The sequence below is a fragment of the Petromyzon marinus genome, chromosome 29 (assembly GCF_048934315.1).
Source record: "Petromyzon marinus isolate PM22_M1 ecotype Great Lakes invasive population chromosome 29, UKy_Petmar_22M1.pri1.0, whole genome shotgun sequence".
NCBI classification, from domain to species: domain Eukaryota; kingdom Metazoa; phylum Chordata; class Hyperoartia; order Petromyzontiformes; family Petromyzontidae; genus Petromyzon; species Petromyzon marinus.
The window spans coordinates 11,025,297-11,049,109 of NC_133695.1; the positions used below are offsets into that span (position 1 = coordinate 11,025,297).

The 23,813-nt window shown below is 44.6% G+C and overlaps 2 protein-coding genes across 3 annotated transcripts in view; one reads left to right on the forward strand and one right to left on the reverse strand.

Moving 5' to 3' along the window:
• The window catches only part of PPP5C (protein phosphatase 5 catalytic subunit), a 42,021-nt gene extending 35,472 nt beyond the window's left edge, over positions 1-6,549 (forward strand). Inside the window, exon 13 of the mRNA XM_032962627.2 lies at positions 610-6,549. Coding sequence (XP_032818518.1) covers positions 610-672 — 63 coding nt within the window. The 3' untranslated portion in view covers positions 673-6,549. The remainder of the gene's footprint in view (positions 1-609) is intronic.
• Positions 6,550-15,041: 8,492 nt separating this feature from the next.
• On the reverse strand, positions 15,042-21,503 carry LOC116947170 (uncharacterized). 2 transcript variants are annotated; one of them, XM_032962625.2, is made up of 2 exons: positions 20,291-21,463; positions 15,042-18,326 (listed from the first exon to the last, which is right to left on the reverse strand). In XM_032962625.2, the coding sequence occupies exons 1-2, from the start codon at positions 20,702-20,704 to the stop codon at positions 18,210-18,212; spliced, it is 531 nt and encodes a 176-aa protein (XP_032818516.2). In that variant the 5' UTR covers positions 20,705-21,463; the 3' UTR covers positions 15,042-18,209. The 2 variants fall into 2 exon arrangements, with proteins under 2 accessions (XP_032818516.2, XP_032818517.2); XM_032962626.2 differs by having other exon boundaries at positions 18,205-18,326; positions 20,370-21,503.
• Positions 21,504-23,813: the final 2,310 nt, after the last annotated feature.

Genomic DNA, 23,813 nt, shown 5'->3' on the forward strand with positions numbered 1-23,813 from the left:
TAAATCACGACGTTTCGGGCGCAACACAAGCGTCCGTCATCAGGTGGGACAACCGCAGCAAGAAATAATTGGCTGAAGTGGGCAAAAGGGCTGCTTGTAACAAGAGGCTATGTAGGTAAGAGAGGGGGGAGGAGCAAGGGGGGAGGGATAGAGAGGGGGAGGGGGTGTTGGGTAGGGGGAGGGGAGTGTTGCGAGAATGTTTAGAGGACCAGCAGACAAAATTCCGGGGGGGGCTGAAGAAACTGGATTAGAAGACGTGCACATGACTTTACCGAAATAACCAAAGAGATCCCTGCAGTCACGAAAACTTCAAATCTAGATAGTGCTCTTTTCTTGCTGTGGTCTTCACACCTGATGATGATTGCTTGTGTTGCAGTCGAAACGTCGTGAGAATTTTATTGTTTTATATTTTTATTATTTTATTGTTTCACTTCTACGTGGTGACTTTACCGAAAGAACCAAGAGTACTTGAACTTGTTATGATTCTTCATTTAATGCTTACAATTAATTGTGTCTGTGCATATGTGTCTTTTTGCAACAGTCATCACATTTGTCTCTCACTGGCTAAAGGGCGATATTTTGTCTTTTTGTTCCTCTTGTCACCAACAGCCTCACCCGAATGTGAAGCCCATGGCCTATGCCAACGCACTCATGCGCATGGGGATGATGTGAGCTCTGCAATGCCAAGGGGGGGGGGACCTGCAAAGACTCGCCACCGCGTTGTTGAGCGGTGGATGGGTTTGTGCAGGCATGGACAAAAATGAAACGCAAGGAGGGAAGAACAAGGCTATCCTCCCTCCCACCTTCACCAACTTGCCCCCAACCACGCATTCCCGTGAAACAAGACGAGCCCACGCAGCCCACCAAACTCCTACCTCTAGCAGGCTGCCTCAAGCTCCTTCTCAAACCGCTCTTATGGAAAAGCAACGGTCATTATTTATTCTCTCACCTGTGCTTTAAAAAAAAAATACCCATTAAAATGTCAAGCCAAGAATTAATTTTCAAAGATCTTACCATGAAACGTCTCTGACACTCCCAATTTGCAGTTGATATGAACCAACAGGTTTGTTAAATCCTCTCAAATTTGATCGGTACCCGGTGAGTTTATTATTGAATAGCTGTGAAACAGGGATTCCTCTGTCATGTGTATGTTTAAACTAGGTAAGCCCTGATTATGTTTGTTCCTTGTGATAGTTGTAGTTGGAATAAGGGGAGGATGGTGCAAGTACAATGCCTGTCCTGCCCTTCTCTCTCCAAATAAGAACACATCTTGCTCCTTGGTGTGCATGTAAGACCTATAACACAAATTGAAATCTTATTTCACGTACCATGTTCATTCTTACCAACGAAAACTTGCAAAATGTCACAGTTTGCGCCTCCTTCCAGTGCAGATGCATGTCTTTACAAAGGCAGTAAAACACATTAACAACCTGTACTAATTCGAATGTCTTGGACCAAATCCCAGAGTTATCGCAAGGAACATCCAACCATGTGCGTACCTAGTAAAACTCTGCCATTTGGGAGAAAAAAGAACACCTGGTATTTTTGCTGAATGAAGTGTGCAATCAGCATTCATGAACCAGAGCTCTACACGTTGCATACCTGAACCCCGCACAGCCATGGAGCTACCGGTCTTGTCGTAGACTTCTGCCAGATATCCCTTGAGGGCCTCTTTCGCATAAATGCTAATCTGAGCCGTCTTTATTTTCACAAAAAATAGGATTTATTCTGCACAGTTCTGCCAAAATAAACCCTCGGAACTGGGGTGTGCTGACTTAAAATGCTTATCTTTTGCATTGTTCAAATATCAGTTGTAAAGCTGGGATGATCAAACGTTGCCATTGACAACTTGCTTTATTTTCTTTTAGGGTGGCTACTCAATTAAAACCCAATGATTTGAGTGGCACAGGCACAGTGTTTTGACGCGGTTATTCACCCCCTGAGCCATCCAGCCACTTAGCACTCACAGATGACACGTGGGGAAAGCACTCAAAATTTGGAAGCACCAGGAACATTTGTGCTTATTTTTTAATCCAGTAACAGTATGGGAATCGGTGCAGTGCTCACTCTGCCTGCCTTATTGGGTTATAACATGAGCTGGATACGTGTGCTCGAGGGAAGTGAGCTATGTTGCTTGAGGTTAATATTTCCGCTGAATTAGCAAGGTTTTTGAAAGGTACATCTGCGTAAACGTTAGCATTTTTGGCCATTTATTTTACACGTGATCGGCTGCACTGGCTTTGAGAAGAGAAATTTAAAAAGTTTAACATTTGCAATGCAGCAGGCAAAAGAACTGCGGTTTAACCATTTTATCATCAACATAGAGCTGGCCTTGATCCATCCCTTGAATACATATTTTAAAAGTTGTGCAAATGTTTTGACAGCCATTTAGCTCTGCTGTCAGTATAGACTCAACTTTGGCACCCAAATTTTCCAATGCTAAAGTAGGGACATTGAAAGTTGGCTGGAAGTGGCTTGCGCTCATTGTTGACGTTCATATTGAATACGGTGGGTGACCTTTTAACATCGTAAAAATGTTACACATTCTTCAATAACTCTGCCGTGAACGTAAAAATACATGGCACGTGCTACGAAGAAGTGCTGTTGCCTGAATGTCACATTTAGCATTTTAAGGCCACAGTGTTATTGATGAATGTGTTGTGTTTAATTTAGTTCATTTTGCTCGTACAGCACGATCAACGCAGACTTTTAACATCGTGGCTATCCAACGCAGCAGCATCGCCCACATTGTTTAATTTTAACACGGCTAAACATTGGGTGTGGAAGGCACACTGTACGATAAATACTGTATTTTTTATATTCAAAGAAAACTGAGAACATTTACGTTATCATTGTGCAAGCACTGAACACATTGTGATGGTAAACTTTATTTTGTGATGAATGACGGGAATTTTGTTTTATCGTTGGTTAGTACAACACTCACTGGAGCCACACGATTTAAATCCATTTCACCTGAAATTTGCAAACAGCCTTGCCTTTTAATGTGGGCTGCCCTGCTTTAAAAAAAAACCACGTGAATTGCTTGAAAACCGGCATAAGAATTATACATCCAAGCAGCAGTGTTTAAATAATTGTAGATTGAAGTCATCAGATAACTTGCTTTTTTGTAATGTTTACTCGCTTACCATTTTTGTTTTGTTTTTATGTTACGGAAACGTGACGTCAATTCAAAAATGCCCAGCAAATGTGGGAAGAGCGGCCTCCATAGGGAGGCAACGGCTTGGAAGGTGAAAGCTGCACTCGAATGATCCCTCGACGAGCTCAAGTGAGCAAGTGGATGTGGCGTTCGCGCTTTCTAGCGGCCTCTCACGGCGTAGGGCATGTCGGCAGAGCATCGATGCAAAGTTACTGGGTTTTTTTTTGGTCCTAGTTCGGAGCACAGCCGCGTGAAGCTTAAAGCCTCCGAAACATCTTGTGTACATTTGTGATGTAATGTTACCTCGCCGACAAATATTTGCATTAAATTGCGAAGCATGGCTACAGCAGAATGAGTGACACGCAAATGTTATGAGACTTTGACTGCCGACCTCTTAAGGTGTTTGTTACTGGCCACTTGTGGTTATGGGCCTTTGAACCTGTGCTCAGCGACTGCGTGAACAAAAGGTTGTGTCCCTGCTGACCTATGCTAAAATCCTATGGAAATTGTCAAATATCGTGTGGTGTCCGGCAACGGAAACCTGGGGAAATCCGGATCCACCCAAGTGTTGTTGATGATTTAATTTGCCGTGACAAATTAAGCTAGGACTCTGCAATACGTTTATCTCAATAGTGTACATCTGAGTGTGTTACGTGCAGTTAATAATTTAGTGTTTCTCTTTTTATAATTGAGCATTTGGTTCTTCTGCTGAAAGCCAGCATTGATTTTTTTGCTGTGCATTCCAGGGGCAAGACATTTAAGAGAGATCTCATTCGACTGGTTATGTTCTAATGGTTAGAGGCGTGTGTTATTGTGTACACAATGCAGTGTGTATATAATTGTTTTTTAAAGTTTTTTTAGGGGAGGGAGGGGATACATTAATGTTGACCATTGCCACCATTGAACCATTTTCCCCAATTCGTTTTTTTTCTTAACTGGTGTAATGTCAACTTGAAATTTGCTCAGCTTTAATTTTCTACCCACTTTCTCACCAGATGCGCGTGTGACCTTATTCGCAAACGTGTGAGCCATGAATTAACTTATTTTTTGGAACAAGACATTTCAAAATTACGTTGCACTTGTTGCTTTACCTCTTATCACATCGCTTAGCCTGCTGTCAAGAGGCACATCACAAATTATCACTCAATATCATCCTCTGACTTAAATTTATTTTGAAAATGCATAACTTTCCTCCCAAACACAACGGGCACTTGCTGGAATGCTTTGTACAGCCCAATGCATGACTACTAATCCAAATTAAAGTTATATAAATACTGTACACTTACACAGTGCAATTAAGCTTCCTTTGATGAGGATATATTAGGACACATTACTATATTACAAGGAACACGTAGGTTATCGTTGCTTATTTTATTAAACCAATTCAGATTTTACGTGAATAATTTTATTGTTGGGTATTATCAGTTCTGCAATTTACCCTTGTGGCTTTAGGAATTAAATAATCTTACGTGCATACTGTTTCAGTGTCAAATTTACGAACCACTGTGTTTGTACGGATGTCTATTTACATGGGGCTGCCTACTTATCCGGAACGGGAGGTTTAATTGTTGCTGTTAAACATTGCACAACACGACTGAAGAAATTCGCACAGAAGGCCACAAAGTTCGACAAGAAAGCAAAACAAAGTCACGTTCAGCGGCTCGATAGGAGCATGCAGGTGGAGTTTTAACGGATGGCGGAGGCAAACTAGCAGGATGGAGTGCTTTCGAGGAACTTAAGATCGATCACGAAAAGAGATTATTGGGAGTTGCAACTTTTTTCATTGGTGTATAATGCTGGCTATGATTTGTTCATCAAAAAAAACGTGAACACCGACAAAATGCAAGAAGAGCTGAAAGGTGGCAGAGAAGCATGGTTAAGACGCATGCTTGGTGCGTGATTGACTTGAGCGGGCTTGAACAGGACGACACAACATCACATGGCCATTGGAGGAGATTGGTGAAAGATTGACGGCCAAAGGAGGGAAACGCGAACACCCAAGACGACCATTGCAGAACTGGAGCGATTAAAATCGGCACGGCTGCCATAGTGAGCCGGATGCTTGCATCACAGACCCAGGAGAGCAGCAACATTGGGATAGCGAATGGCTGATGATTGTACAGATAGTGTAAGGGTAGTCGAAACGTTTGGGGAAGGGTGGTAAAATGTTGCACTAACCTATTGTACGTATTTCCAAGCCCATGTTTTTGTTCGGTGACCTAAGGCATCAACATGCTTTATTTTTGCAGTTTTTGTGTATTTTGTTTGCATTTTTAAAAATCCCAAATTTACACTTCATTCCCTCTGTAATGTACCTATATACTGCTGCATATATTCATTCAACGTACTGGAATTAAGCTTGACATGAAAACAAAAGCAATGGCATTGACCAGCAGGAGTGGGTGTGGTGTTTTCCGTTTTTACATAACGCCCCAGAATTGCACAAATGGTTTAAACGCGTGGTGTGTGAATGTTGCAACCCTGTGGACGAACGAAAGTATAAAAAAACACATGTTTCAATGTTATAAACCCGCAAAAAAGAAAATGTGTGTCACTCGGTTTACCAAAAAGCATTGTGTTGTGGCTTGTCTGTAACTAGCAGTCTGATCAACAACATCCATCTGACCCCTCGTTTGCGTTCAACACAACGGACTTCGGTTCAACGTTAAGGGAGTGAGTGGGACCACTTAGCCATTCATCACAGTGCCACCTGTGCCCTGTGTGTGTGTGTGCATACATCCATCTCCAAGTTTTAACCTGTACAGCATGAAGGAGCAGTTATTTCCAACGATTATTGGTTCACCCATCTCCAAATGGAAAGAGACCTGGCACTTTCAGAAAACTTACCAAAATGGTTCATGTCGTGTACAGTGCTCCCTCGTTATTCGCGAGGGATACGTTCCGGAGATGCTCGTGAATAGACAATTTCGCGAGGAGTGATATTGGCCTATGAATATCGTACGGGCAACGTCTGCAGAAGCTTCTAAAGCTTCGAAAATAAATCTCTCATCTCTTTATCTCATCACTTTCTCGCATCGCATTCTCTCTCGTCACTTCATCTCATCACTTTGTCTCTGTATCGATGCAGTCGAATTCCAGATGCGAATTCGCGGATAGCCAAAATCGCGGATAGCGAGTTCGTGAATGATGAGGGAATCGTGTGCACTAATACTTTTTAGCATTTTCTTCGCTGTCAGTTTGAAGTGATTCAGACGTTGAGACTTGGTGATGGAGACTTGCCCAGTGGGAAGTGTTGTTAAGAAAGGAGGATCCAACACACTGCCTCGTGTCAAAACGCACAATGCGGAGCGTGTTTATTCATCTCTTTTTTGTATTGCAATGCTTTGTTTTTGGGGTTTGCATGATTAAAGTATATATTTTAATCGGGGAAATCCTCCTGGCACATATATTGTACCTTCTTTTTCAACGTAACCTATGGTAAAATGGACCAAAGGTAAAACCATCGTTGGCAATTACGAGCAGATTGACCAATGCAATGAGGCTTGCCACCGTTGAGGAGAACTTCTTTAACATCTTTGAGGCGATGCTCTTTCAGTAATTGTAAAGTAAGCGAGGGGCCGGACAATTCACATTAACCTGCAGACAAAAGGGCTGTTGAGGGAAATGATTCTTCACTTGGGGTGCACGCATCTGCTGGGGGTGCGAGACGTGGCCAGATTTTTTTAGAAAGTATATCATCTGAAACAACTTAAGCACGGGTACGCAAATACAACTTACTTTGTTTCATCAAACAAAGTATGTATTTGTTAATATACATTGTTTTACAATTGAGAACCAAAGGGGGTTTAAGGCTGCAGTAAATGTTAAGAACCACTGCTGTTGGGGATTTGGATATTTAGTGGCATCGTGAGTAATGAGGTGAGGGAAAAGTAGTTTCCCCGCATTCTTGTTTCATGTGCTGAGAGTATCTGACGAGCTGACTTAATGGATGAAGCGTTTCTCATTTGAACATTTCATAGCGTATGAAGGATATTTTTGGCCAAAGCGTCCTTTCGCGAGTCTGCATGATTATCCGTGAGTTCAGAATATGGCCATAGTCATATGGAGCTGGGGATATAGAAGGCGTTCAAAATAATGCAACTTCATTAAATATATCTTAATGTGCTTTGTTGTTCAAATCCACATGGCCCTGCCTCTATTAGGAATCGACTATAAAGAATGTGACAACCGTGCCTCGAAAGCGTGTGGGCTTCAATTCATAATCGGTCCTCCTTATAAACATTCGACAAAACTCTTTGGGTGCTTAAGTTTTTTTTTTTACACATTTTGGGCACATTACTGATCTCATCATGATAGCAACACAGCTCGCATTGTATGGTTGGTAGTGGTGGGGCTGGCAATGATTAAATCAAAACGATGTAGTGATTTCATTAAATCATAGGGATGAGGTGATTAATGCTTCCACGTCCGAAACGGGATTGTGTAAACACTGACACCACCGTCCGTGCACCACACACACACACACCTCTTGACTGATCAAAGGGGTTGGGCGATTGTCACAATGACAGCATCACTCTGGAGACTTACTGCAGCCTGTGCCCTGAAACCCTCACCCGGCAGACGTTTCACTTTCACCTCTTGTCCGATGGATGGCCTGCCCCGTGCGTTTTGCCATTTCCAAATTAGGGCTGTAAATTGTGTTCGGTGCTTCCACGGCATGTATGCTGGTGGCATGCGTGAGTGGATAGCCTGTGGGGATGCAGGAATCAAAATTCCCTCGTCAAAATGTGGAGAGCACTGCACCGTATCTACCAGCCATTCAAATGATTGGCGTTTCCTCCAAGCGGCTGTGTGAATTGCACAGAGGTGATCAATAACTTGAGGAAATGTTCGCCGTAGATTTCCAAACAATGCTTTCTTTATCCTTAACCTTCGTGAATATAAAGGAAGTTCTACAAAATGCCGTGGTTTTTTTTTATCAAAACGTCACAGTAAAACATTCCATTTTTGAAGATGATCACTGTCCTCTGGGAGAACATTGTTCCCCAAACTCGTATCGCAAAAGACAACAAAAGCTGATGGTGTTGAAGCAAAGCTGCCATTATCTTGAGGCGTTGAGATGATACATGTTCCATCGAACTTTGCTTTAAAAGGGCTCACCCCACATCATTTGCAGGAACTAATACATTTATATATTCCATCAAGGTCATTTAATATTTTATTATCTCAAACTGCTCAGCACTCCCAGGTCTAGGTTGCGCTCTGTTGGTGACTGGGCTTTTGTTAGTGTGGCACCCAAACGATGGAACGCCTTTCCACTTGAAATCAGGCAATCAGAATCGGTAGATGTATTCAAGCCTACTTTGAAAACCCATCACTTTAAAGTGGCCTTCCCTCTAGTTTGGTCGGTTTGCCTGGTTCTGTTTTTGATTCCTGCTTTTCATACAGTGCGCATCGGGATCCTCGGATGGAATGCGTGTTACACATTGGAATAATTATTTTGTTATTGGTCCTAGATTTTTTTTCAGACAGACACTTTTGTATAGACCAGCAGACGATGCAGGGAAAACTTGAACGGAACCATAAAACAGTTGATTCTAATCTAAAATGAAGACTTGGTTCGGCCAGCAGTCCCCATGAGCCCAGCCCAGACCGAATAGCGCATTCATCAGTTCCAGTTGAGGTGCAATCACTTTCGCGATTTTAATTCCTTTGTGACCAATAGCAGTGAACTCTGTATTTAAATAATAATAAAAATCCAGTAAGTCTTTATATCTAAATTTTGATTTAAAGCTTTCGTGGCTGCAGGGATTCATATTCTTGGTTCTTTCGGTAAAGTCACGTAACTTTACCGTAAGAACCAAGAATATCTTTACATCTAGTTTAAGTTTTGATTTATAGAGTCCTTGTCAATTTCAATATCAGTTCAGATGCATTTGAACAGCTTTATGGTTTTATATTTTTCACCATAAATAAAAATTTTACTTGACGCGGTACGATGAACCATCGTCGTGATCTTCATATAATCAACCGCACAATTTTAGAAACACGCGTTTAGAGCGTTTGGCTGCTATAAATGTCCACGCGATGATAAGCGACTTCGTTGAGCTATCGTTTGTCGCTTCTGACAAAGCTATATAGCTTCGTAGGCCTTACCTGGTAAATAGAAAATATTAGTAATAGTAATGGGTTTTTACCCTTTTATCTGGCACCAAAACTGACACCTGTATACAAGGGATCATGTTTGCAATAACCACAACACAAGCAGTCAAAATGCAAACAAACAAAAAAAATAGAAAATATTAGTTTTTTTTATATTTCAGCATCATCCAGCACGTGACTACAAACTCCTTAGGGACGACATGGAGACACATGTCATGATTATTTAATATCTTAACACATTTACCATTCGAATACATTTTATTCCATTCGTTCTTGATATGGAAATCACGCGCAGCACATGATTTCTCTCGTAACATAAAAGCAGTTTATGGAAATGCCATGCCGTGCAACATCTCCAAATTGTATACAATAGCCTTGTCCCTCTCACCCACCTCTGGCTTTTGCAGTGCCCTCTTGTGCACAGACTTAAGTACTGTAATCACAGTACAAATTAGTTTCTGTTTTGGAGTAAATGTCCAACCTCCCAAACAAACAACAAAAATAGCTTGCAATTGAATTTGTTCTATTTTTGAACAGTAGTAGTATGGCATAAACAAAATCATTATGTTTCTTTAATTTGTTGTCAGGGCATAGTGTTATTTTATACACTTCAGTTCGCACATCTTTTGTGACGAATTAGGCTAATATTGTTGAAATATAAAGTTTTGTAATATTACGCACAACGATTCATAATTTAGTTTACATTGGGTTAATTGTGAATAATAATAATAATATTGGTCTTGAAACCCTACGAATTAAGCTTAACACACGTTTTAAGAGCCAAAATATTTTGTTTGTGGAAGTTTAGCTTGAACAAAAATCCAACTAATTTGTTGCCAAATTTGAAAACTTGGAAGTTTATACTTTTAAGTAGACATTGAAATGTTAAACGTGTGGCTGTGATTATTAAATAAAAATTATTTTGTTATTATGTTCAAGCAGAAATATGGCGAATGAATCCCATTGGTTATAAGTGCGTGTATCAGAAAATCTGAGATGGTTAATTCTTATTTTTTCCTCCTTAATTTCCCAGAATCAACTTTTTTGTCAAATGTATCCCAATCTTGCTGTCAATATTTGTGCTTGGAAGAAAGCAACCTTTAAAGGAAAATATTTCTGTAGTTCAGTTTCGTGCCCTTGTTTTTGTGTAATAAAATGCTCTTGTTGAAGGCAAATTCTTCACACTTTCCTGTATGAAAAAGAAATGCAAAGGTCTTAATTGGTAAACTGCAGCAACTGTAATAGTTACATGATATAGTGAATATGTGGATTTTCAACATGAAAGTATAATTACACTATCTGACTACATGCTTGGACCGGGTCGTAAGTGTATACTGTGCACATTATTGTAAGTGTTAGCAAAAGTGTAATTAATGCTTGTGAAGATATAACACGAAATAATAATTTAGCATCCTTGTGAAGAATATAAATAACACATTCGAAAAGCGGATAATATGCCCCCTTTCGTATCTCTCGACACAGAAACTGAAAGGTATTTCTTACAAATGAGATCTTACAGACGTCTAATGATATGCGATTTGCAGTTGATAGAGTTTGGAAATTTAGGTAAACGAAACTGATCCCATTGCTGTCCTGAATGGTGCAAATAGCCAAGACTCGGGGCTCCCAACTCCACAGAGGTCCTCCGTCGAAAATGTATTCAATTCGTACTTTCAAATGCCACCGAGGTAAAAGATGTCTCGGGACCTCGATGTTCTTCATGGGAGGCGCGAGATAAACAACAAAGTGATGATGCGTTTGACGAAGGAGTTGCTATGCTACAAAATACATTTACATAAAACGAGCCTAAAAGTTTGAGGGTAGTGGGGTTGTTGGTCCGGCTGCTAGGAAGTCGACACTGCCTCAGTGCTGTTTGATACACCGTTTATTGTTTTAAGCCGTCATCTGACATGCAGCGTAACTTCCCGTCCCCACGCTTCTATTGGCTTTCTATTGTTTCCAGAGCGCTTCGTGACCACAAAAGAAAGCACTGCTTACAAAGGGACCACGAGTGACATTGGAAGCTGAGATTAAAGTGTTCGGACATAGTATGCGGTTGTGTCATCAGGGGTGATCTTCATGCACATCGAAACGCCAACAGATTTCAAAATCACTGGCTCAGTCCAAGAGACTGGGTTTCCAGTCACTGTGTGTAGCAATGTGAGTTTGAATTTTGGCCAATGTCACTTGGAGACTTGCGCATTTAAAAATGGAGTCGCTTGCCTGTGGTCTCTGGCTGGTAAAAAACAAAATGGCCACTTCATTATCCTTTGAACAATGCAGCCCTGCAAAGGTTAAGACCATATTTTTTACATAATTGCGCCATAATTTGTAAACCTAACCTGTTCTAGATTGATGTATACAATTATTGAGAGCTCATACTAACATTGTACTTGCTAAATATGTGTGAGGGTATTTTCGTTATCATTGGGATATCCAGTTGTGTGAGTAATTAATAACTCTACCAATTATCTGCCCGATTACTCGACGAATCGGACAACACAAACATAGTGGGATAAAAAAGTCTCACGTCTGCTGCCACCACGTGGTGCCGCTGGACGGGAGGTGATGTGGGCGGGGCTTAATGAGAGCCCCATCAAGTTGGGTGTGGCTTATAGGGGGTTTCCTACCTTCCGCATGGCAGGCTGTTTTGTTTGGGCAGCCGCCATTTTAAAGAGGTCTTGAGTATTCACACAAAATAAAGCAGTTGGGTTAATCGACTTAAGTGACTAATCGTCCCAATTTTAGAGATGAGTCGGTAAAAACACATTGCCAATTTACTTGGTTTGCCACTATACAGTGGAAGTTTACAAAATTTGTTCTGTTTTCACCCACATCTATTCATTTTCACAGAGATGAACGATATTAAAGCAGCCGCCACTGACTTGAATTGTTTACCCCCTTTTCCGCAACTTCTTTATTACATTTAAATGATCCGTGTACAATCCCACTGTATACATTTTGTCTTATTGCATTTACACTAATCCTAACCTTGTGATTAGCATAACTGAAATTTTAATAGAAAATGTTCATTCTGTGATCAAACCCCATTTTGCTTAACGCTTCAAGGGCCTCCTTCATGTTCTGGATTGCAGCAGCTTCCACCAACGTTCCACAGAAAAATTAATTGCCAGGAAATCGTGGCAGTTTGGTTATTTTCCAGCAAATATTGGTAAAAAGTGCCTTCTTGGCAGCACATGAATTAGGCTCTCAGTCTCAATTCCATTTGTTCCCCAATTTTACAGTCATTTAATTTAAATATGACTTTTAAAACGTTTGCGTAACATGTAAATACATTTTGATTTAAAGCTTTCGTGACTGCAGTTATTCATATTCTTAGCTCTTTCGGTAAAGTCACGTTGAAGGGAAACAATAAAATAATAATATATATATATATGAAACAATAAAAATTCTCACGACGTTTCGACCATAACACAAACGGTCGTCATCAGCTGTGTCGGTTTTTTTATTTATTTAATGCAAACCGACACACCTGATGACGACCGTTTGTGTTATGGTCGAAACGTCGTGAGAATTTTTATTGTTATATATATTTTATTATTTTATTGTTTCCCTTCAACGTGACTTTACCGAAAGAGCTAAGACTATGTAAATACATGTTTAACATGTAGGCTTTCGCGACCAATATTCATAATAGAGTTTTTTGTTTTGTTTAGATTGCGTAAATATATAAATGTGTCGTTAAAACCCACCACCACCCGACACAGCCAACTAGTAAGGGTTGTTCACGTAAACAGAACATGCCAATGCGTCACTAGTACAGCACACCGGTGTGTTGGAAAGCCAAGCCACAACATTTACAATCTGAGTACGACGTTTCGCCAGTAATTACAACTAGCTTCATCAGGCGACAGCCAGGTTTGTGGATAAGTCCACCTGTTTCATTCCTTATATAGAGGCAACAACGTGCATTATGCGAGCCCTTTGAACTTGTCCTGCATGCCTACAAAGGACAGCTTACTTCAGTAGGGAATACCGTTGGTACGGCTATTTTAATACACAACAGACAGGAAGGACAAGTTCAAAGGGCTCGCATAATGCACATGCATCATGTATGTTGACTCAGTAATCTCCCCCCCCCAAGTGGCCCAAGAGCGCACAAGCGTGGTCACCACATCTACGCCCCCTCTATGTAAGGAACGAAACGGGTGGAGTTCTCCACAAATCTGGCTGTCGCCTGATGAAGCTAGTTGTAATTACTGGCGAAACGTCGTACTCAGATTGTAAATGTCGTGGCTTGGCTCTCCAACACACCGGTTAGTGCTGTACTAGTGACGAATTGGCCACGTTCTGTTTCCGTGACAAACCTTACTCGTTGGCTGTGTCGGGTGGTGGCGGGTTTAATGACACATTTATATATTTACGCGATCTAACCCAAAAAACCTCTATTATGGATGTTAATACATCGTTGCAGAACAATAACCGGTACATGAATATATCACGTTTTACTTTGTCTTAATTTGTGCACGATGGCTGTTTAATAACTTGAAAAACGACTTGCTACTCGGCTCCTAACACACAGCTGAATGTCTAGTGTATTTTTTCAATTCCTTATTTTTTATGTGCCCACGGGTTTTTACTGCAGAGGCTATAGTGTGTTTGTTTTTAGAAGAAAAATCAGGGACCTATAAAGTTTAATTAAAAGATTATATGAATATACACGAGATCCTGTGGCTTTTGAAGTTTTTGTTCTAATTTAACTTTTTTTAAGGAATGCAAAAACATAAAAGTAGTGCGATTATGCAGTGTTTGTAAAAGAATATAATTAATAAAGAAATAAAATGTCAAAATGTTAATGTTCTGCTTTGATTTTTCTTTTTACGCTCTGAAAATAATTAACTTTCACGTGCGTTATGTTATCCATTCGTGTTCTATTCTTGCGTATGGTAAAACAAATGTTCAGGAACGGAATGTCGAGGTCTGCTAGCCACGACTGGAGGGATTCAGGAGAGAGTTTCTGTGGTTTTGCAGACTATGTGTGTATGTCGAACTTCTTGCGCACCGTACGTAGCCAACCGCGCTAATCGGAGGTGCCGGGGGGAAGGGCAAACAGGTACCGTGGTTTACCGTACGGTCCATAGTTTGGGTCGCATGGCCATAAGTGCCTCGTGTCTTCAATGCTCCATTCGTGAAGGAGACGTGGGCATCGGTCTGTTGATGTTTTTGATGCGGTTGATGGTTATACGACCAGCGTCTTTGGAAGAATGTCACAACCAGGAGCTGCGATGAATAAGGACATACAATTAAAAAAGGTGTTTTTTTGCTCACTTAAACTCGTTGGAGAGATTGTATGCCCAAGAGCCATCATTGTACCCTGTCAACCTGTAACGGACCAAGAGCCATGAGTTCTGCAAAGAGCCTAGTGTGTATAATAGAGGTTTTTTTGGGGTTACATTGCGTAAATGTAAAATGCGTCGTTAAGCCCGTCGGGCGGTGGAGGCTTTAACGACACATTTTATATTGAAGCGATCTAATCCAAAAAGAAACCTCTTTTGGGCAATATTGGTCGCGAAAGCCTACGTGTTGAGCCGAGTGTGTATATAATATTACATCATGTCACGCAACCTTAATTCATGACTCTTTTGCTGCTGTGATCGTGCTTTCGACGTCATGCCCCCCCCCCGCCTTCGACAGTGCCACGTGTAGGCATCAACGAGCCGGTAGAAGGCGGCTCGAGAGACGCCGGTTGGCCACCACCGCTTTAGTTGGTGGACAAAGTGAACGACGAAGGGGGCGGAGGTGGTGCATTGGAAGACACTTTTTTTATTCTTTATTCTACCAGATAAGGCCCACGGACACGAGTGTGGGGGTACACAACGCTCGCATAGACAACCACGGCTGCAAACGCAAGGTGAACGGGAGCGAGTGTGCAAACAAGGTGAAGATGTAATTAGTGAGAAAAAAAACGGTGTTCACAACGTTTTTTTTTACGGTTATAGTGTGTTTCACTTCTCCAGACGCATTATAATTTGCAATCAAATGATGTACACAGGGAAGATACATGGCATTCATCATCATGTAATATGTCCATTGAAATGCATATTCTATTCATAGTAGGCGGCTGGCTCTGCCTCAGTGATACACAGAAATATCAACACATTCATCAATAACACTGCCTTAAAAATAAAAAAAATAAAAAATATATAATAGGCAATGTTTAGTTCTGTGTAAAGTGGCTCACAATTGAATGCGTAGAACTTTTACCAACTGCCTGTAACCGAGACTGATTTTACAACACAATAGTAGACGATAATAGGTGTTTCCCCTTTTTTTATGGCAACAAAACAGGTGTTAAGATGTTACAACACCAAACTGAAACCTTTTACAAGGAATCATGTCTGTATTAACCACAATACTTGTGGTCAGAATGCAACCAAAAAAACATACTCTGATAATATATGCATTGTCCTTGAAGCTGATTCGTCTACACCAGAGACAGCTTTCTTTTGAGCCTCGTCTTAAATGGTGTTAGACCAGAGGATGCCAAAAGGCGTACGAAAAAAAGGGGAAATAAAGGGGAAAACCTATTATCAATTTTTGGTACTGGCAAAGGAGATCCCATGACAGTAGTAGACAAATAAGAGTTTTAAAAAAACCCTATATTTTCTAAATTAGTTTGTGAAATCAAGTAAGAACAAAAACAACTTCAATTCTGCCAAATTCTGCTTCGCTTTACTTCGCGCTGCTGATATGAATGAAATGTTTCGGGGTGAAATGTGTGCTTAACATGGAGTGGCGTAGCCATCCAGCAGTGCATTAACAAGGGTTAAAAAAGACAAAGATGCAATGGGTGTTAGCTTTTAGTTAGTATGTCATTGTCACGATTAAGTCATTTTTTTTAAACTACCGATATTTCTAGTGTGAAAGAAGAGACCCCATGTGTCTCTTGCTCTATATCCGTATGCATTCTATCATTGCATATAATGAGAGCGATATGCTCAGGAGCTAAATGCCATTGTCAAGGTCTGCTGCTGGCCACGGCGAGAGAGCTTCGGGAGAGAGTTTGTGTCGTTTTTGCTGTTCCTCCTCGGTTCAAGGGGGGCAGACCGCAGTGGGTTTACTGCACGGTCCGTAGTTTGGATTGCATGGGAGACGGTAACCCCTTCTCGCGGTGGCTCCACCTGTTACCTCTTCCCGTGTCACCTGAAACAACTTATTCCGCCATCCAGGCGAAATTGGCGTCGTGAATTTAAACGTGCACGGCGGACATGGTCTGTGTGGTTAAACGACAGCTACAAGTGCCATTGTTACGTTAGTCGGCGTTGCCTTAGCAAGTAAAGTATTCGGAAGTTCGGTCTTCGTGATTACAACAGATGGGTACATCACTAGTTATTTTGTCTGTCGATGTGTATACCTGCATACACGTGTATGTGTGTGTGTGTGCCAGTGGAGGAGCGGTAGTGTATTGGTTAGCGCGCTGCACTACGAACCCGACGAACCGAGTTCGATTCCCGCTCACGGCCAACGCCGGTGACGATGATCTGAGTCGGTCCTGGGCCTCCTCTAGGTCGGCTCGGCCTCAAATAAGTACTTTGTGTATGGCGTTTAAACATCACCACTGGGGAGACAAAGGCGGCCGGGCGTGGTGTTGGCCACCCACCCCCTCGTGTGCCGTGCCGGCCTTCATAGGTGCTCGCTCAAAGCCCTTGCCCCACTAGTCTGTTACAGGCACACGGAGTATCTTTGTTTGTGCCAGTGTCTGTGTCTATCTGGTGTCATCCTCATCGCTGATGATTGATGCCCACGGCGGATGCTTTCAGCCCTTGCGCTATCGTCAGCATCTCTCACGGAGAGCCCCAATCCGACTGGTCGCATTGTCCCAACACACATTTTCCACGCGTATAATCATTCTCGCTTGCGAACACAACTGGCTTCTTTTGGTTTAGGCGGTGTAAAAATTCGTGTCGTAAAAAAACAAAACCTCCTCCACCCGACGCGGACAATTAATGCAAGTGTCACATGACTCAAACGTTGCACATTCACTGCTGCTGCAGCAACACAAACCAGTGTGGTGCTAAACGGTACATTAATTTGCCACGTTCCATTCACGTGACACTTTTTATGAATCGGCTGCGCTGGGGAGGAGGAAGATTTTACGACACATTTCTTCACTACGACCTAACCCAAAAGAAACTAATGATAAATCGTAGTGTCCGTCGTGAAAGCCTACGTATGAAAGAAAAAAATAAAAATGTATTCGTTTTTAGTCTGTGCGGTGCTGTTTAAGCCACAGCTATACCCATAGTATGGTATGTAGCACCCCAGCCGGGAATCAAACTCGAACTTGCTGGGTTCATCGTCGTATTGCAGTGCGACACAACCACTGCGCCACCACTCACCCCCTTCATCTCATACACAGCACAGTGTTTTATTTGTGCGCTTTAGCAAAACACAGAAATGTTAAACCAAATTAAGCGAAAGACGAAATACTGTACAGTGTTTTGTGCATTGGAGAACGGGCTGAGACCACGCAACTCACCGCACACTAGAAACCAAGTGCCCGTCCACACTCAACCGCAGAATCTGACCAGGCCTGGCCCAGTACTCGGACACGAGCGTTAACCTCACCTTCCTCTGCCACAACATTTTAAGCGTTCATTAATCATCGTTTTGAGCTAAGATGTGTGCCACCCTTGCATGCGAATGGCAGGGTGAAAAAACAAAGCTGCGGTGATTTTTTTTTCATCAATTCATTGCATTCTGTAAAACACATTTCAATGCTTTGGCAAAGACGCGGGCTGATTATGGAACTTCTCGCAGGAGTGAGCCACTGACGCCCCTTCAGTAATCCTCCTCCGGTGTCGGACGCTCACCCCAACTGCCCGCAAGTGGATCGTTGACCGTTGGAGCAATGGAAGTGAAGGCGACGTCCGGTTGAGGTGGGTGGGTGGGTGGAGGTCGCAGGCCACTAGCGGGACGTCCTTATGACGGAGGCGGCCGCCCACGGAGAGACGTAGAAATTGGTGGCCGAGGTGAGGCCCGTGACGAAGTAGGTCCAGCCACGCCGCAGGGCCCGGCCCACGTTCTGCGAAGAGTGGGGTACACGGCGGTTGTTTGGGTCATCGTCCACCCACGGCGTCATGGCCCAAATGTGCCAAATTTGATGCATCCCTCGCAAATTGTCTAACCGGGGATCGAACAACGTAGCATCATCGCACCCTAAGATTAAACTATTTAAACACTAAATAAACTATATATTTTTTTTAATTTACCAAGTAAGGCCCACTGAGCTATGTAGCTGACCTGGGCACGAAATATAGATCAATAAAGTGGCTTATCACGTGGAAATGTATATCAGCCAAATATTCTAAACGCAAGTTTAATAAATGTGGCGGGAACAAGCGGGGTACTCGGAGAAAAATTCACGTGCCCACGTGGAGATCCTGCAAACTTCAAATATACAACAGCAGGCGTCAGGGTCGGGATCATACGACCTCCTGCATACCAGACGAGGGAGTTAACATCTCGCCACTGCGGAATACAATGCGTCGATTTCATAAGATCACGGAAGTGAAGCGGCCATGCATCTGGATAGTTTTTCAGATGGGTGATCACAATGCTTACTCAAAAGGTGTCATAGGCTGTGTGCCTATGCTCTACAAAACCAGACAACAGTGCAGCAGCATCCCACGGTTGTACTCGACTATGCTTCCATATCGTAGAGTACAACACCCCGTACTGACCAGCATGGTGAAGTATGGTCAAGATAACCCCCACACACAACTCGCACGGCGTAGTAAGGTTCCTCGTGATGTTGAAAGTCACTTCTGTGCATGTACAATGTTTTTTTTGTGTTTAGGTGGTGTCGTGGTGGTGTAGTGGTGAGGGCACTGCGTTGCGGACCTAGACGCCCGAGTTTGATTCCGCACCTTACGAGCCATCACCAGTGACGAATAATTGAACCGGTGCTGGGCCTCCTCGAGGTCCACTCGGCCTTAAACGAGTGCACCTGGTGCGTCGTGTAGACATCACCGTCGGGGATAACAAAGACAGCCGAGCGTGGTGATGGTCACATCCACCCACAACCTCGTGTGCTGTTCCCGCCTTACTTAATAGGGTGCTCGCGAACAGCACTCGCCCCAGGTCTTTTCAAGGCTACACGGAGGATCTTCGTCTTTTTTTGTTTGTCTCGTAAGTAGCATTGCACGTGTAGACTCGTGTTACGCTGCGGTGCACGGTATCACGTCTGCATTGTCACCGTCACGTATTCGTGCACAGATCATTTGAATCCCTGCCTGCTGTTATCTTTAATTCGCACCATTACTTCTGGGATGTTCTCAAAATAGCATGAACGTGTTGTTGCGAAATGAGCATGCCGTCTTACCCGAGTTGAACTAAGTAGTGTCGTATTCTCCGATTTATAAGACCAACTTTTTCAGATAAATTTATCTTAAAGCAAACAAAGCATTTGTGTGGGATCCGCACGTCTTACTTTCCGATGCGTCTTTTACTCCAGACAATACGGTAGATGTATATATCAGTACCATACCCTGAAGCGTAAATACGTTATGAACTAACACTTTTAAAGAGAAGATTGAACTCACCATCGTTCATTGTTAGAGAGAGAAAAAGACCCACGGCTTGTGAACTCAAATTCTCACGTGAATACGTCAGGATTAAGCCTTAAAATCATGAATAAGTGAATGTAGATCAACGTGAGAGAGAGAGGGCATCGGAATACAAGACTAAGATCCCCCGAATAACCTTGAACAGACTCCTGCAAGCAGCACCTAAGACAGCCGGGCACGGCACACGAAGGGGCCAGCACCAAGCCGGGCCATCTTTGTCTCCCTCGTGGAAATGCTTTTACACAACGCACCAGATACTCATTTTGAGGCTGAGTCGACCTAGGCAATGCCCTGGCCCGGTACAGATAATCGCCACTTGGTGTCGGCGGCTCGGTAGCGCAGGGCGCTCCCCGCCGCACTACCGCTCCCCATCAGGTCGTCATCACAGACCGACAAACGAGACGCACAGGCACACACAGACCTTCCTGTACTTCTTGTGCTTCTCTTTCTTCATCCGCCTCCTCTCCTCCTTCTCCTCGTTCGTCACCAGCTGCTCGTACCTGTCGGGCAGCGCGGCGATGTTGCCCAGCCTGGCCCGAGCACCCCCGGGGGTGCCCTGCCCGTGGAAGCCGTCAGCCCAGACCGCCTGCCAGCCGGGCTGCCCCGCGTCTCCCCCGAGCTCACGGTCCCGCGGAGCGAATGCGCTGTTCTCGAGCCCTCGAGATCCACTCTCCTCCTCCTCCCCCTCCTCCTCCTCCACCTGCTCCTCCACCTGCGCCTGCTCCTCTCGCTGCTTCTCTCTACCCTTCTTGGCTCGGCGCAGCGAGAACAGCTTCTTAAAGCCCTTGCCGCCGACCTTGGCGTCGTCCCGCTGCAGCTCTTTGCTGATACCCATGACCGTGAATGACGACGATGACGGTATGGTGGAGATCTAACGCGGTGCAACTCTCGGCACGCTTCACGGTGCGTCGGCCGCACGGACTCTTGGAATGCGAGCGACCGCCAGTCACCTGCCTGCAGCGTGAGACGTCTTGCGGCAAGGTGAACGGGAGGCGCTTCCGAAATTCTTGGCTTTAGACCCCTTCTGTCATGACAGCCCTGCGCGTGCGTGCATCCCACACTCAGCCGTCTACGCCGGCCCGCCTGACGGCAACTGGCATTGTTTTGACAAAGTCCGAAGCAAGTGTGTCGACATCACTCGATCGAGGCTGCTGACGCTGTTGCTGCTAGCTGGCTGAACTTTGGAATCCTGAGCCGACCCCCCCACCACCACCCACCCCGTGACCGAGTTTAGGGCGTAACCGACCACGTCGCTCCGAGTGAGGAGGTGATGCAAGAAACAAAGACAATGATCTCTCCCGAGTGGAGCCTGTAACAGGCTGTCGGGCGCAAGCGCTGTTAGCGAGCAGCACCTTGTGACGGCTGCAGGCACGGCAACACGAGGCGGGAGTGGGATGGCCAGCGTCACGCCCGACCGCCTTTGTCTCCCTCGTGGCGATGTGTTTTTTTTGTTTGTTTTGTTTAACACATCGTACTCGGTGCGTAATTGAGGCTGAGTCGACCGAGGGGAGGCCCAGGACCGCTGTAGATTATCGTCACCAGTGTTTGCCATGAGCGGGAATAATACTCGTGTGGGCCGGGTTTCATTTGCGCAGTGCGCTCACCGCTCCACTACTGCGCTACTGCGCTCACACACGCGACCACACAGGTAACCTGTAGGCAGGCAGGGAGGGACAAAGACTTTGTGGGAAAGTCAACAGCGGTTAAAATATATTTATTTTTTACCAAGTAAAGCCCACTGAGCTATACAGCTCTTATTTCAGAAGCGCCCTGGCCACAAATGATAGCTCAACAAAGTGGCTTATTACGTGGAAATGTAAAGCAGCCAAATACCCTAAACGCATGTTTGTAAATGTGGAGGGAAAAACCGGAGGACCCGGAGACAAAATCCACGCGGCCACGGGGAGAGAGACACGCAGACTCCAAATATACAGCAGCAGGCGTCAGGGTCGGGATCGAGCTCACAACCTCCTGTACACCAGGCGAGGTAGTTAACATCTCCTAGCCACCGTGATTATGAGAGAGACACGCAGACTCCAAATATACAGAAGCAGGCGTCAGGGTCGGGATCGAGCTCACAACCTCCTGTACACCAGGCGAGGTAGTTAACATCTCCTCGCCACCGTGATGATGAGAGAGACACGCAGACTCCAAATATACAGCAGGCGTCAGGGTCGGGATCGAACCCACGACCTCCTGTACACCAGGCGAGGTAGTTAACATCTCCTAGCCACCGTGATGATGAGAGAGACACGCAGACTCCAAATATACAGCAGGCGTCAGGGTCGGGATCGAACCCAAGACCTCCTGTACACCAGGCGAGGTAGTTAACATATCCTAGCCACCGTGATGATGAGAGAAACACGCAGACTCCAAATATACAGCAGGCGTCAGGGTCGGGATCGAACCCAAGACCTCCTGTACACCAGGCGAGGTAGTTAACATATCCTAGCCACCGTGATGATGAGAGAAACACGCAGACTCCAAATATACAGCAGGCGTCAGGGTCGGGATCGAACCCACGACCTCCTACCTAGCTGGCATCTCGCCACCGCGGCGCCCGGTTGACCTATGCATAGGATGGACTCGCCCCCCGTCATACAAATGTGGAATTTCCACCACTGCCTCAGAGCTTGTGAATATGACGGGGGCACCGCCTTAATTGACATTTGAGTAGGAGTTCACATTGTTGCGTGTGTAAATATACATGTGGATATGGTGGGCCATTGTTTGAGATGGATACCACAGCGCCCTGCAGGGTTCGATTCTCAGTAAGACCGATCATGATGTAGCGCTGTGCTTAAATATGAGCCCGGGAGTCGTAATTGAAATGATGCGGTCTACGCTCCTTGAACGGAGGAACAGCGAAACGACACGAGCTCTCTCCTGAAGCCCTCTCGTCGTGGCCAGCAGACCTCGACGGTGGCATTTAACTCCGGAGCATTCTGATACCATTTACAAGAATATAACAATTATATGCAACGTTTAGGGTTGGAGATGGGGAGGGGGTGGGGTTATACTGGGTATTTAATACACTTTATTATACTCGGTGAGAAACCATCATCATTATTATTTATTTAGCGTCGTGTGAATTTACATCGAGCGAGCCGGGTCGTCGGAGCAGCTTCATCATTTGCAGAACGGCGGCGTTGGCGTTGTCAGACCGACGCTCGGCCTGGTGAGCGACGTTGTGAGTCGTCGTCCGTCTTCCAAAGCGCGTGCAGATCGGGTCGTTTGCGTCATCCCCGCCACCTACAGGTTCGCTGCCACACAGCCCCTCGGAACCGGCTGAGCAAGGCCCCCCCCACCCCACCGGTCACTGTGCCGAAGATCAAACCCAGCTGGGCGGGCAGGCGGGCGAATCGTCGGGTCAACTACGGCGAGAGGCCACTCGGTGACTTTGCTCACGACACGTGCTGGGCCATGCCACGTGCGTCCAGTCCACACAGCGGATGCCGATGATTCCATTCTATTCTCGCGCAATGGCAGCAAATGTGTTCGGCAGCCGAATTCCAATGTCAGGAGCAGAATGTTTGCCAGAACGCGGAGCCAGGGGGGATTTGGTGTCGGTTTCAGTGTTCCAGTTATTCACAACAGAGGTTGTTGGGTTAGATCGCGTAAATATAAACGTCGATAAATCCGCCACCACCCGACACAGCCACTCAGTCAGGGTTGTCACGTAAACAAAACATGCCAATTCGTTACTAGTTCAGATTATCATTGCGGTTATGATTGCACGTTGCATTATTTAATTGTGCATCTAGCGAAGGTTGCTTTATGAGCTCCCGGACCAGGCTGGAGCACAAATCCAGTAGATGAGCGAGAGTGCAGCGCCTCGCGGCACATCAGACGGACCGGGCCAGCGGGTGTGTGGCGAAAGAGATGGCATTAACAGCGTCCCACCGAAGGAGGAGGGGGGGGGGGTCGGTGTTGTGTGGCTCTTC